A 13,682-nucleotide genomic window follows, 5' to 3' on the forward strand; every position below is an offset into this window, starting at 1 on the left:
CCGACTCTGCCTCTCGCTGCCTTTGCCGGCGAATCAGTTGACCGCGCGAGAAACTGTGTCATCCAGAGTCATTGGGCGAAAGGCACACTGACGATCGGCGCCCGTCAGGAGCGCGTCTTGGATTATATGGACACTCGACCTTTGGACTTTCGCGCGCTCTGGAAACACTGGAGGTCCTGCTGTTTATTAGCCTTTTGATTTGTGTTAGCGTCAAAGTCTCTTAACCAACGAGTATGACCTGCACAGGCTTTTGTACTGTATTTGATGATCTCTCCCGTCAATATATCTATTTGATCACCACTATACGCACTATTCTTACTCATTCTGCACCTGTGGCTAAGTAAAGTCGTAATGATCAACAATAATGTTTACTACGTAGACCCGCCTTGCGGCGAATGCCGATCCGCTGAAGCGCTCAGCCACAAGCGGTCGTCGCTCTTGTTGCCTTACAATACTTTTAGTCAACTTTTAGTGCTATTCTTGTGCATCCGACTCCCTCCAGACGACGAAGAGTGGACGCGTGCAGTAAACTTTTCATGGAATGCATATACCACCATCTCCTATACTTGCATTCTATGACTGGGCTTGGGGACCGCTATAATGGGTGGTAGCACAGCCAGGCTGGTGAAGTTTCCGGTGTCGAGACATTCTCAGCGCCACAATCGTGAGGAAGAACAAAGGTCAGCCCAAGGAACTAGATTCAGGTATGTGGCAACGCTACAAAGGCCATGCTACTCCGACACAATACGCCACATTGGTATAAAAGCACTCCTACCAATACACCCCCACCCATTTTACTCTGACCCACTCCCGCATCTCACCTTTTCTATCCACGTTCTCCTTGCTTGACTCATTGCAGCACTCGCGATGTCTCTTCTGAGTGCACGTACGGTAGAGGTCTTGATGGCACAGCTACTCGTGGAGACGCGGAATCTCCGCACCAGCTCGGTGGACCGTGATAGGTAGGCCCCAATTGTGGCGAACGAGATGTCGAACATCGACTCATCGTACTTCTAGCCCTCGCAGACATGCCGCCATCGCCCTTCTGGACCAAGTCGTTGGAGGTCTCTTTGAGACAATTGCAAACGTCCAAACTGTCCACAATTCATTGTGTGCGATCAATCGCTTGCCTCCAGAGGTGCTCTGCGCCATATTTTCTGCAGTCCTCGCTGCTCCAAAAGACGAACACGATGAAGACCCATATTTTCCAGACAGTTATCTGGATCACCGACTATACACACTATTGGCAGTATGTCGGCTCTGGATGGACGCCGCTCTCAACTGTCCTACCCTGTGGGCGAATCTCATTGTCTACGAAGCTTCGTCTCGCGAGGTTCTTGAACACAAGCTGGCAAGGACGGGCGTCGTGCCGCTACGCGTGAGCCTGTATGGTGGATCGCGTCTCTGGTCGTGTCTTGCTGGCGTCATGCCTAGGATTCAATGTCTCCACACTATCATCAATCCGATGTTGCAGGAACACCTCGACTTGCTCGACTCCCCAGCTCCATCACTAGAGCGTCTATGCCTAGAAGTTCCAACTCGTGGCGACTTTCGATCAGTATTGTTTCAATCACAGGCGTTGCATTTACAGCGGCTTTCCCTCAATCGTCACGCTCCATGGCCTTCCAACCGATTCCCCAATCTGACACACCTCTATGTTCGGGATTGGTGTGGATACGGATCACAGGATTTAGATCATTTTCTAGAGTTCCTACAGGAAAGTCCGAAGCTGGAGGAGATGATTTTAGAAAGGGCAGGCTACCCTGGATCAACTTTGGAGTCCACCTCTCGTAGCATCGAGATGCCCTGTTTACGGTCCCTGATACTCCGCGAATGCCATTCCATCATCGTTTCTGTTGTCCTTGAACGTCTCCAACTACTGGAAAGCGCTACCGTGCAGATCTCGCGAATCCGGGGATTCACGACGGCATGGGAGACAATTTCCCAGCTCTCTCCAGAGGCAGGTTTCCTGCAACGATCACGCGAACCTACCGCATTGTCCATTTGGGTGCTAGACGATCGGTTCTCGTTCAAATCGTCTGATTCAACGCGGTCTGTCACTGTTGATATCGGCTTTGACTTCCACCCCGAGGACAAGGACTGTCGACATTTGGCCGACATGTTCATCATGCGTCTTCTCAATGTCCTTAGTCTAGGTGCCGTCCGTGATCTTACAATCCACGTTGACACCCTGGCGCCACTACAGCCGGAGCTGATACTGTTTATTCTTCTTTCCACGAATGCCGCGACCAACTGCACGATCGGGATTAGCCAAAGACAAGGTCGCAAGTTCTGGCGCGCGTGCCTTGGCTCCGAGAAAGTCGTTCCTCTTCCCTGCCTTCAGTCGCTGCGGTTCGTTGGTAAATTCGCATCATCCCAAAAGCCTTGGTGGGCCGTGGGCATCGCTATCGGCCGTGCGAAGCGTGGATACCGGTTGCATGGATTGCAATGCTCTATGGTCTCGCCTTTGACGGACCCTGCTATTATACACTGGAACACGGACACTCTCAAAATCGGTGGACAACGCGCTCTCGATTTCATGGACAACCTACGCTTCGAAGCTCTCGATGGTAATCCTTTGGGGCCACCTTGTGTAGAGTACTGGGATGGGGCTGTCTAGTTTGCTTGTGGGATTTCTTGTGTCAGAGTGAGGTAACCGGACCTTAATAATGGACCCTTGTATATACCCAGATATTGTATTCGTACATGCACGTCTTAGTTAATTGAGAGGATTGAGAATTATAACGATGAACGGTGTGATTTGCATATGCAGGTGAAAGACATCCTTGCATCACACCGCTGACTTTGAACAGGCTCGAATAGTTTGTTCCAGCTGAATCCGACTTTGAGCAACGCGCCTCACAGTAAATGGGAATGGGGATTGACATCGTAGCAAATACAGCGTAGTGTGTAACAGTTGTCCCAAAATTCTCGTAAGTGTATGAAAAGGTATAAACAAGCCCACTCGGCGCAAGTCAGACCGCTTGCCGGTTATCAGAGCTTTGTTTTAACAAGGCTTCTAAAGAAACGCGAGGCGTCACCGCAGAGCCAGAGAGCATTCAGAGCGGGTCTTACGCGTAGCCGTCCTTTCCTTTGACGACGCCGTACGCAGGCCCTCCCTTGCCGAACATTTTTCGGAGGTCGCCCACGAGCTCGGCGGGCTTTTCATGAGCAGCGAAATGCCCGCCGCTCTCGTGTTCGGCCTCAAAAACCACGTTCCCAATACCTCGGGACCAACTGAAATTCATGAATCACGTCATGTATATAGTAGTGACGCGAACGTTCTGTACTTACAGTCTAGGTACCTTGGCAATCTCCTTGGGAAAGAACGAGAATCCAAGGGGGATGGAGCTCCAAATGTTTTCATGGAAAGGATCAATTTCAGTGGTCGCTTCATAGTAAATCCGCACAGATGCAGTAGGGCCAGCACGAGAGAACCAGTAAATGGAGATCCACGTCAATACTGAGGACATGGTGTAACGTGTCAGCCAAGGCATACTGGAGGTGAGCTCGCGCACTTTCGTCGTCATCCCAAGGGTACGAATCACTAGCAAGTATGATCTTCTCGTAGATCCACCCAAGTAAACCGGCGGGCGAATCCGCAATGCTGTAGCCCAGTGTTTGCGGAGTGTGTTGCTGTATTCTGAAATATCCGCTTCTCTTTTCCCAGAAATATTTCGTACGTTCCAGACTGGCATTCTCCTCAGCAGTGTAGGGTGACACAAGTGATGCCAAATAACGTCCCGGGTCTGACGTGAAAGTTGGAGGGCCAGTCCTGCCGCAATGTCAGAAAAATGAAATCCCTTGCGCACTATCCTTATCCGCGAACTCACGTCGGGAAATTAGTATGCCACGCCTTCACGTACTTATGACCATATTTGTGAGCCATGATTTTGGTAATCTTGCGACACGGGTAACTCAGGAACAAGGCGCGCAGCATGAACTTAGAAAGAGGCTTACACCGTAACCCCAGTCGCCTGCTTGGATTACTAAACGAGATCATCGAATTATCAGTCTCACTTTCGGGAGCAATCAAGGCCAGACTGACCATATTCATGATAACCCAATGCAACCATCAATTTGTTGGCGACCTACGAACGGTAAGTGTCACTCGTCGTATGTTTTGATCATTGCAAGAAGATGAATTACTTCAGCATACTGGTAAATGCCAAACCCAGTTTTCTTTGCTGCCTCGGAGAAACCAAATCCTGGCAAGCTGAGAGCTACAACATGGAAGCTAGGATGTTCCGGAGACGTCTCTGGCAGGAGTGGCAGCAATTTGGACACCTCCATGAAATGGCCGGGCCCTTGAAACGAGCAATATATCCAGTTAATTCCGAGCCAGAAGTATGTAGAACTTACATCCGTGAATGAATAATAATGGCACAGCGCCAGTCACCCGACTCTGTTGATGAACATAGTGAATGTTCAGACTTCCAAAGCCATCCACTTCAATATCCCGTGTGAATTGGGGAATCTTGTTGATTTCCGCCTCAGCTTTGCGCCAGTCGTAGCCATCCTTCCACCGCGCCACAAGCCGCCGCATATCTTCCAGCGGTGGTCCGTACTTCCATTCAGCTCCATCGAGTTCGTCAGGGAAGCGAGTGAGTTCGAGCTTCTTGCGCAGAAATTCGAGCTCTGTGTCTGGAACGGCCAGCGTGAAAGGAGATTCAGACATTGCAAGTTGGGCAAAGCGGAAGTAGGTTCGACGTGAAGAGCCGGAGTCGTTTGTGATTTATGTATATGACGTTCGCAGGTCCACTGCTCGCGACGGCATGGTGATCGGGCAAGGGAATTCCGAATGACCGAGGCTGAGCTGAAACACCGAGGATTCGAATCATTCCCCGAACACGGGCAACATCTGGCCACTGAGCAATACATGGAGCCTGACTTTATTTAGCATGCTTAGGATCTCTCTGCAAGAAGATATGCACCGGACGGGATCATGCAAACACTGTCCACAATACGAGGTAGGACTGTGGCTAGATGAGTGGTACTACCATAGTCCATAGTCCACGAACCTTAAGTAGTAGAAGAGTGTCGAATTGAATTCAAAGAAATCCGCTCGTAATTTACCGCGAACCAGTATACTGTGGTCAATATTGATATTCTAGAATGGGATAATTTAGCCCTTAATTACAGGGTATACGAGTCGTTTCAACCCGAGTCCAACCCCATGTATTCACTTTCCTCGTAGATCTTCCTCCTGACAAGAGTAACGGGTGTCATGCCTGCAGCTCGTAGATTCTCTACTGTTGGGTCCTTCACACGTCCGACAGTCTCTCGCAACTCATACTGGTTTGAGACGAGCCAAGCAAGGTCGAGGATACCGAGTGATTGTACAATATCGTCGTTGTCTCTTTTGCCACGGGTCAACGGAATTGAAAGGACCAGCAACACAAAAGATGCCGCAAGTCCTATCGAGAGCTTGGGTATCATTCAGTAAGTCAAGCCATAAAATGTAGTCGTAATGATGAACGTACTGGTAAGATGTTCAGCTATTTGGTGAGCGGTGTCTGTCAGGGCGGGGGCGCGCTATCGATATGAAAGGCATTGGCTCACATTCAAACGTGCTGCCAATTGAGCAGCGATCACATTCCCGCTAGAGGTATTCATGTTCGGAGTCTGGTTCTCAGATTGTATTTCCTGTAGGGCGATTTGGTAGCTTCGCATGTTCGGCAGAAAACTAGACTCTGTGGGACCATCATATTAAGGCAAATCGTCGCTGTTTGAATCCAAGCTCGACGAACCTGCCCAGTATAATGATGCTGTAAGGTTCGCTGATGCAATATGTAGTGTTTCTATGGTCAGACTGGAAGTCAGATGAGCAACTCACGTTCACATACCCAATCCATTTTCAAATTGGTCTAGAGTCAGCGTAGTCTGAACAGGCTCACCAGGAGTCAGATTGAGTGTCTGCATGAGATACCTAAAATCCTGTCATTAGGGTCATTATAGTAGAGGTCACATTAGAAGCACCAAACTGCTCTACAACGGTAGGTGCTTGGAGTTCAGACTCGGAGGAATTCGCCGGAAATACTTCTTGCCCATAATATACGCCGGGACCCAGCCATTCTGGCCCATAAAATACGCCGGTACCACGCCATTCTGGTGCACCATTCATCATGGCTGCCCACTTGAATAATGAAAAGCGAGCGTCGGTTAAAACCAAATCATCACTGGACAAATGCGCGCTTACCAAATCCACATGCTGATCTGCGAGACTAAAATTTATTGGATCACTAGACCCCCCCGATACGCAGTCACCATATGGCTTGGTCGGTTCCCATGGATTCCATATTGACGACAATTTAGTGCCACCGGGCTCTAGGCTGACTAGCTCATTAGTTTGCGCGTTGACGAGCGCTGTCTGTTGAGACCACGACAGAGTGCATCCCATGAGGCTGATTTCATGAAACGGCGTTGTGTAGGAAATCACTAAAATATACGCAATGGTAGCTGACGCTTGTTCCAAGATCAATACTACTCACGAGGATAGTCATTAGGTAGCTCAACTGAGCCTTTGAAAGCCCCATGGCTGTCTGTGACATTGGCTGAGACAGCAAATAGGATGTCGCGCCCTTGCGGACAGTTCTACAGTAAAAAATGTGAGCTGTGAGAATGAGGAACCGCACAAAGTACAAACTGTTGAGATGCCGCTTCCCCCCAAAGTCCAGGCCGAAGATATTTGTATGACAGTATTAGTCACTGGATGCCCCGATCAGACAAAGGTGAAAGTGCGTCGGAAATGCTCCTTACACATCTGCGGGAACGCAAGTGATATGTTAAACGAGTTGTATACAGCTTCCACAGCCCAGTAATTAGCCACAACGCCAAACGGTGTTGTCGTGTTCACAAGTCCAGGCTCAAGGGCCTGAATAGTTGCATTGGGTAGAAACCCACATGTCACATTGGCGGAGGTTGCATTTGTTTGAACCTCTCCGACCCCGTTGTTCTTCGACAAAACATCATAAAGCGTGTTGTTGAACAACCCCGGTGTCATCTGACTACGTGCAACAGCAATGAATGGTAAAAGCTCGTAAACCAATGGCCAAGCATACGTGACGATATTGACAAGTACGTTGCTACTATACAGACTTTAGCTAAGTTCGAAATAGGTTGTGTGTTCAAACGTACATGTCAGATACATTTCCCAAAAACGTGGGCATGCTCCCAGTTGCGGTCACTGTCAGACTGGTGTCATTGAAAGGCTGCATTGAAAACAAGGACGGCGTAGTTGTATGCAGAACGGTGAAGGAGGCAAGGTATATAATCACTCCTAGTGTTCCTAGTTCCACGGAGACTGATCGAAGCTGTCTCCAAAGGGTGAGGAACGCAGATCCAAGTCCATTCCACGCGTTGCATTCGTCGTGAGATGTGGTAAGGGGCTGATAGGTAGAGACGATTCGCTTGACGGCTAGCCTCTGAGTTAGAAGCAATAATAACGCAGTATAAAGCTTATGGATACGTCTTAGTCAGTATGAATATCTTTGTTCCCAGCCTCCAAACTCACCAGCATGCATATCTGTACGCTCACAGTGACATAGTCAGATACCCTGTTGCTATCCGTCAATGAGACTACAATGACATGTTCTGCATGTATGCTCCAAACAACGAGTAAACTTATATGGAACAATAATAACAGGATATGAAGAAAAATACAGTTCAAACGTGAGGAACGATGGCTCTTCAGTTCGATAGAGCTCAAACGCATAGCTATGGTGGGGGAAGCAGGGCACGGAATGCGAGAGTGCTTGAAAGTACTACATAAGAAGCATTAGCCTCAAGTTGCAGACGCCGGGATCTCTCCATTCGAAATGTATTTCATCAAACTATGAGACAGCGAGCGTACCGATCTGTCGCAACGTAGACAAGCCGCTATAATTGTAACTGTCATGCTACTACCTATAGCAACTTAGGCGATACGTCCGCTCATTGATCCGGCAAGAGCATTTGGATAGGTTCGAGATTGGCTCGTTCCTTCGCACAGTGAGACCCTCAATCACTCATTCCAATCAAGGACAGGTGGTATATTCTTAATTGAAATGAGCAATTTTTGGCAGCTATCCTCTTGTCTATACCAAACACGGGGGAAGCACCCCTGTATCTATCGATGTCACATTTGCATCTCAAAACATCCTATTCATACTTGCAATCTACAAATGCAGCACTCCAACCTACACACTGATTAAGCAAATGATCAAAGTAAGCGCACCACACTGGATTTAAAAAAATACTGGGAACTGCTCGAAAAGTTTGGTGTCAACAGCCCAGCGGTCTGTCTTAAGTATGGAGTGATGAAGCATACTAAGTATGGCATTGCATCAGTGTATCGAAAAATCGAGCAACTGAAGGAAAGATTCAATCATCCATGTATCAAACCAACAGGGCTCATTTACATCAGCATATCAAACGAAAGTGCATCAGATACGCCCGTTACCGAAACCAGTGACACATACCCGAAGCGGTCGTTATGCTGTAACCACACAAAAGAGCAGATAATCAAAAGTACTGGTTACTGTTTAGCAACAAAAATATATAACAGGGAGGACAGGCCTGGGTATCTCCGATGCTGTACAATACAGAGCAGGCAGCAATGCGATAATCACCTTAAGAATAATAATTCTGTTCCTTCTCAATATTGAGAATAGAAGGGATCAACTGTGGCCATGGTAGGAGTGCCAGAATGTTCGGAATGAATAGAAAGGATTGGATGGACTCTGGACTGATAAGGGTTTGTATAAGCATCCAAGTCTCTAAATCCCTGTGGGTACGAGACCACACCGCTTGTGCATTCAAACTGATCTCGTCTCCAGACGTGTCTGGCTTTGACACGTCTAGGGACGAGACCAATTCCGATGTATGCTATAATCTTGAAACGGGATTTCCCAGAGACAATCCTCACAGCTATTCAATGCAGAACGAGCACAGAACGATAGCATGCATGAAAGTCATCAAAACAACGCGAAGACGCACCTTCTCAGTCTCATCCTCACTGCCTGTCACCAGCTGTAAAACTCGGCGCCCTCAGTTGAGTGAGGGAGATGGGATACAATCAGACCTTTCCCGCAAGCTAAGCACAGGCGTACAGTGTACATAACCATAATGCGCGGAGTAGGTAATATTCGACGAAGGTCTGCAGCATGGCAAGGGTGCATTGGGTAGAATCATTCCGAAGTCGTTGAGGAGTGCCTAGATGAGAAGCGGACATGCTAGGCAAAGGAGATGTGAGTCAGCGGTTCTTGGGGAACCTTGCCAAAATGAGGAGCCTACTATATGGGATTTCTGGTATCCAGATCAGCGAGGCGTAAAGTATACTGTGAGTAGCTGTCGAAAAAATTGCGCGCGCGACGTGAGGTCGGTACTGACTAGCTATTTGAAGGCGGAAGCACAGGGAGGTGACGCAGTCAGAAAGTGGTCGAGCTTGGGCCGGGCAGGCAGGTCACATGACTCGGAGGCTCGACTCGGTACAGAAACCTATAATGATTCGTATGTTCCGTTATGCTACAAGGTTACTACTAAGTACTACCGCACTACACGTCCTGCGCGCTACCTACACAGTCCGCCTTGAACGCCACTTAGAGAGCAAGGAAACCGACGAGATCCCTGTCCGACACCGACTGGCATAGCAGCTGCCACCCACGCCCGCACCACGCGGGAAGCGAACGCGAATCGCCGTCCCAGTTCTCCAGATACGGCCTTACGCTCACTACCCAGAGTCTCGCAAGCATTTGAACAGTTGTATCAGCGCCCACAAACGCCGGTCGACACCGACAAGATTAAGCACACGCAGAGACAGAAGAGGGGCATACTTAACGGCCTATACAGGTCAACCTGTTTGACAAGGGGGAACACATCGTGCGCATAACGCGCGGGACAGGCCAGTCAACCTCGTCTTTCCAGCACAGCCAGGAGCTAGTCGCAGGAGGTCAGGCCTTCAGAACCCGATGGCGGCGGAGCAGGATCGGTACAGCGCGGACGACATCAAGATGGAACACATCCCACAAACCAACCAGCCGCTCGTCCCCGCAATTGACGAGCACATAGGCCTCGTCCTCCACACACCCATCCAGACGACAAAAGCGATACGAGCACCGCTCGCGGGGCACAGGGGGGGACACCCGACGCGGCTGATCGATCGCAAGGAGGAGGTCGCCACACAGGAGCCGGGTCAGCGCCCGTAGGTCACCGTCATTCTCCACGCAAAGATACTGGTGAAAGTCTAGCGGTTTGGCGGGGGAGACGCCCCGTCCAGGGATGTACACTTAGTCGGTATCGGACCGTATCTGTGTCATTCTGAGTCTCTCGTCGCTCTCTTAGTTCTCTGTGCATCTTGTCTCGCCCTTCTCTGTGTCCTATAGCTCCCCTCGCGTTATACAGCCAGGTACTGGACAGTGGCTGTGATATTAGAATGCCTACCGAACTATCAGACGTGTCCAGTTTGATATCGCCGTAATCGTATCACTGGGTTGTAGCGGACTGCTCAACGGACACTGAAGCAAATGCTGAGTTCGGTCTTTACTCCGGGGTCACCTCACAGTTAACGCGAATAGAATCTCATCAGGAGATTTACGGGGCATACCCCCGTCGAATTATTTTCTCTTCACTCCTGGACTTCACGGCCTCCTTAACCATTCTATTCTTACATTCTCGGAAATGTGTCCAGTCACGGAAATTCACCAACTTGGCAACATCAGACATCCGCATTTCATATAGCTGGTTTCACATCGAATTATTGAGTATCCATGCGACTCGTTGAAGCTGAGGTGAGCAACGTCCGCATCAACCCTCGCAGCAGGGTCACCATGACGTCAGCCGCCGCGGACAGGAAACCTCGCATATATGCAAAATTAGATACTGCGTCATATCAGTATGCAAATGTCTATAATACTGCAGAATGTTCTGATATCCTTGCAAGTAATCTACAGATTAATACATCGTCCTCCTGTGCCATTCGTAAACAGTGCTACTAGTTGTTGTCATCAGAAACCAACTTACAATGATAGTAACACAAGGTTACGTCCACCATACGTATCGCGGTGAATCGTGCTTCTGATGTCCCCAGCTTTCGAAAGAATGGATGTCAGTTGTGTGACGGATGTGGTTTGAGGTGCATTTCGGGATGAGAGTATTTAATCGTTGACGTGCGGTGTAGCAAAGTGGAACATAACATTATCTACTTGCCCTAGTCCTCTCGTTTCCAGGCGCCAGATCATCCATTCCAATGCAACTTTTTGATGAATCAACTTATTCTGAAGGTGTGTTTGGTTCTTACTTCATAGGTGAGCCCCGACATGGTTATTTCGATTATGAGCATGTGCTCATTGCGAACAGGTGTGATTCTTGCCTCTATGTGCGCCGTCCCTGTTCTCTCTCTCTCTCTTGAATAACTAGAGCTATTCTTAGTTTTTTCAGCATTAACAGTCTACAAACTCTGATGTACTATCAAAAGTGTGAAACAGACACTGTCATTGTCAAGCGCATTGTGGGTGGACTTCTCATCCGTATGCCAAACATGCTCATGGAAGTGATTGACCCGCTGTCATTAATAGATTGCTTTCCTATGGTAAAGCTCAGATATTCAAATCATGAAGTGCTCGTAACAAGTTCCCTGTCAGGTTGCTAGACCTCATCGATCTTTGTTTCCTTGTGCAAGGGCTCTATAGCCATGCAATTACCGCTCATGCCAACTTTGTATTGACTTTGCGATCTGGATCGTGAGTGTCCAGAATATGCTACTGCACATTTTGATTCACGCAATGGCATTCCTCAGAGGTCTATCTGTAAGTTCGCTCGTGATTGGAAAGGCTTTCTGATTAAGATAATTACAGACACATTTCTTGATTTCGGTGAGCCATTCCTGTATGATTCGCAAAGCATAGCTCAAGATATCAATTAGAGCTTGAGCGATTCGATTGTGAGAGGGTACGCCTGCAGGTCGGAATGGTCTGTCGTCCAAGTCTGAGCTCTACTTCGTCATTTTCACAGGCTGTTTGGTTGGAGAATCTGGATTTGTGAGTCTTGGATATAGATTGACAGTGCTATGATTGACTCTTGAAAAAGTCAGTGGTAAAAATCGACCTATGGCTGCTGCAATTGTTTGTGTTCACGTTCTGTCACTCGAGTCCGACCGGCAGGGTTCACGTATCATAGATCTTAAGTTCTATTGGCGCTTTGGGTACGCCAGACTCATTTTATTCCTCATTTGGACTCACATGTCGCTCGTGTGTGGAGGCGGTGAATGGGGTGCGAATCATTGCAGCCTGTTTTATCATAGCTGATGACTCCATCACCCCTTCAGGGTTCTCCATCTGGGGGTCAGCAGTCCTGACAACTGTCAAGAAACCTGATTGACTTGTTACAGGTTCTTGACTCCCGACTACTTCTTCAAGCTTACCGAGGCCTCGGTGAATATCCTAGTTCGGCTCTAAGTTCGAATAAATCACGAATGATTCATTTTAGTATTTCATCTATGTGGGCTTAGTGTCTGTCGTAGTGGCAGACACATTGATCGCTGGCTTCTTATGTTTCTTATTGGCACGAAGCCGCACAGGCTTTTCGAGGTGCGTCGTCCCTTTCAAACGGAGCGACAGGGGAACGAATTTGAAATCTCTCTAGGACTGATACATTGATCCGTAAGCTCATGCAGTATACTATCAGTACAGGCCTGTTGACCAGGTAGGGTATTTATCATAGCACTTATCGGTACTAACGCAGGGGTAGTCTCAGCGCAATAGCTTCCCTGCTCATGGTTAGAGCTAGTCCAAGGTCTTGTTTCAACCAATACACCCTGATGTCTGTGTTCAGTTCATCATCTTGCTGGGCTCCAACAAGTTCATGTTTCTCGGTATCATAGTTGTTCTTAGTAAACGTGAGTGAAACTCAGTGTAGGGAAATTTACTTGTGCTGAACAAGTTGTACTCCATAGTTCTCTTCGCGTCCTTTTTAGCAAGTTTAAACGCACGGCGGTCCCTGAGAAAGAAAAGAGAATTCTCAAACTTTGTTTCTTCCCGGGATTTCAACCACTGATACGTCTGGATCAGTTATGTATATCGCGGCGCGCATGCCATTCCAACAGACAAAGTGAGTTGCTGCCGAATATTGACTACTGTCTGCTGCCTTGAAATTGTCGTTAAGTTCGGAGGCCTCATGCTGTTCACAGTTTCCCTGAAGTCTTCTCAGTTACATTCCTGACAGCGCTTTATACATCATTTTGCACATCCCCTAAGTTCTGATCTGTGTCACAATACACTCTGGGAATGTAGGACGAGGTCTTCATCGGGAGCAAAGAACATCACTTGCAGAAGCATTGGAGGCTGATGAGAGCATCCACCCGCTATTCAAATTAGCTGGGTTTTGATCGACGGTGGGTCTGAGTCAGAGATGTATAAGGACTGTTGCGATGGACTCGATGATCGAATTATACTGTTGCTTGTGGATGCCTGAAAGCCAGCGACTAGTCTGTTACAACATCGCCGAGGAAACTGAGATTACAGAGCTGGACATCAGTGTTATCTTGGTCGATTTTTGAACCCGCAGAAGCTGGTGCAAGGTGATCGAGATTGCGACCAACGGCCTGACTTCCGACAATTTTACTCAACATTAAACTTTGCGCATTGGTAACTGGCTGTTGTTGGCAGTACCACAGGAAGTGACTCAGTCCGATCCCTTTGCTATAAATA

General features: G+C 48.3%; 4 protein-coding genes across 4 annotated transcripts; 2 read left to right on the top strand and 2 right to left on the bottom strand.

The window, feature by feature from the left end:
- Positions 1–867: 867 nt before the first annotated feature.
- FIBRA_01294 (uncharacterized protein) lies at positions 868–2,620 on the top strand (the record flags this gene model as incomplete). Its single annotated transcript, XM_012323172.1, has 2 exons — positions 868–962; positions 1,018–2,620. The coding sequence occupies 2 exons, from the start codon at positions 868–870 to the stop codon at positions 2,618–2,620; spliced, it is 1,698 nt and encodes a 565-aa protein (XP_012178562.1).
- A 451-nt stretch (positions 2,621–3,071) lies between these two features.
- Positions 3,072–4,678, bottom strand: FIBRA_01295 (uncharacterized protein; the record flags this gene model as incomplete). The annotated part of the gene is made up of 8 exons (XM_012323173.1): positions 3,072–3,237; positions 3,295–3,463; positions 3,519–3,775; positions 3,834–3,901; positions 3,961–3,989; positions 4,049–4,091; positions 4,150–4,307; positions 4,363–4,678. The coding sequence occupies 8 exons, from the start codon at positions 4,676–4,678 to the stop codon at positions 3,072–3,074; spliced, it is 1,206 nt and encodes a 401-aa protein (XP_012178563.1).
- A 479-nt stretch (positions 4,679–5,157) lies between these two features.
- FIBRA_01296 (uncharacterized protein) lies at positions 5,158–7,519 on the bottom strand (the record flags this gene model as incomplete). The annotated part of the gene is made up of 12 exons (XM_012323174.1): positions 5,158–5,427; positions 5,484–5,498; positions 5,563–5,693; positions 5,751–5,780; positions 5,847–5,937; positions 5,993–6,136; positions 6,200–6,438; positions 6,492–6,594; positions 6,647–6,708; positions 6,760–7,085; positions 7,138–7,457; positions 7,514–7,519. The coding sequence occupies 12 exons, from the start codon at positions 7,517–7,519 to the stop codon at positions 5,158–5,160; spliced, it is 1,737 nt and encodes a 578-aa protein (XP_012178564.1).
- A 2,428-nt stretch (positions 7,520–9,947) lies between these two features.
- On the top strand, positions 9,948–12,431 carry FIBRA_01297 (uncharacterized protein; the record flags this gene model as incomplete). The annotated part of the gene is made up of 8 exons (XM_012323175.1): positions 9,948–10,170; positions 11,730–11,783; positions 11,832–11,849; positions 11,900–11,925; positions 11,989–12,014; positions 12,068–12,098; positions 12,154–12,317; positions 12,365–12,431. The coding sequence occupies 8 exons, from the start codon at positions 9,948–9,950 to the stop codon at positions 12,429–12,431; spliced, it is 609 nt and encodes a 202-aa protein (XP_012178565.1).
- Positions 12,432–13,682: the final 1,251 nt, after the last annotated feature.

This window comes from Fibroporia radiculosa (genome assembly GCF_000313525.1).
Source record: "Fibroporia radiculosa TFFH 294 genomic supercontigs, scaffold584, whole genome shotgun sequence".
Classification (NCBI taxonomy): Eukaryota; Fungi; Basidiomycota; class Agaricomycetes; order Polyporales; family Fibroporiaceae; genus Fibroporia; species Fibroporia radiculosa.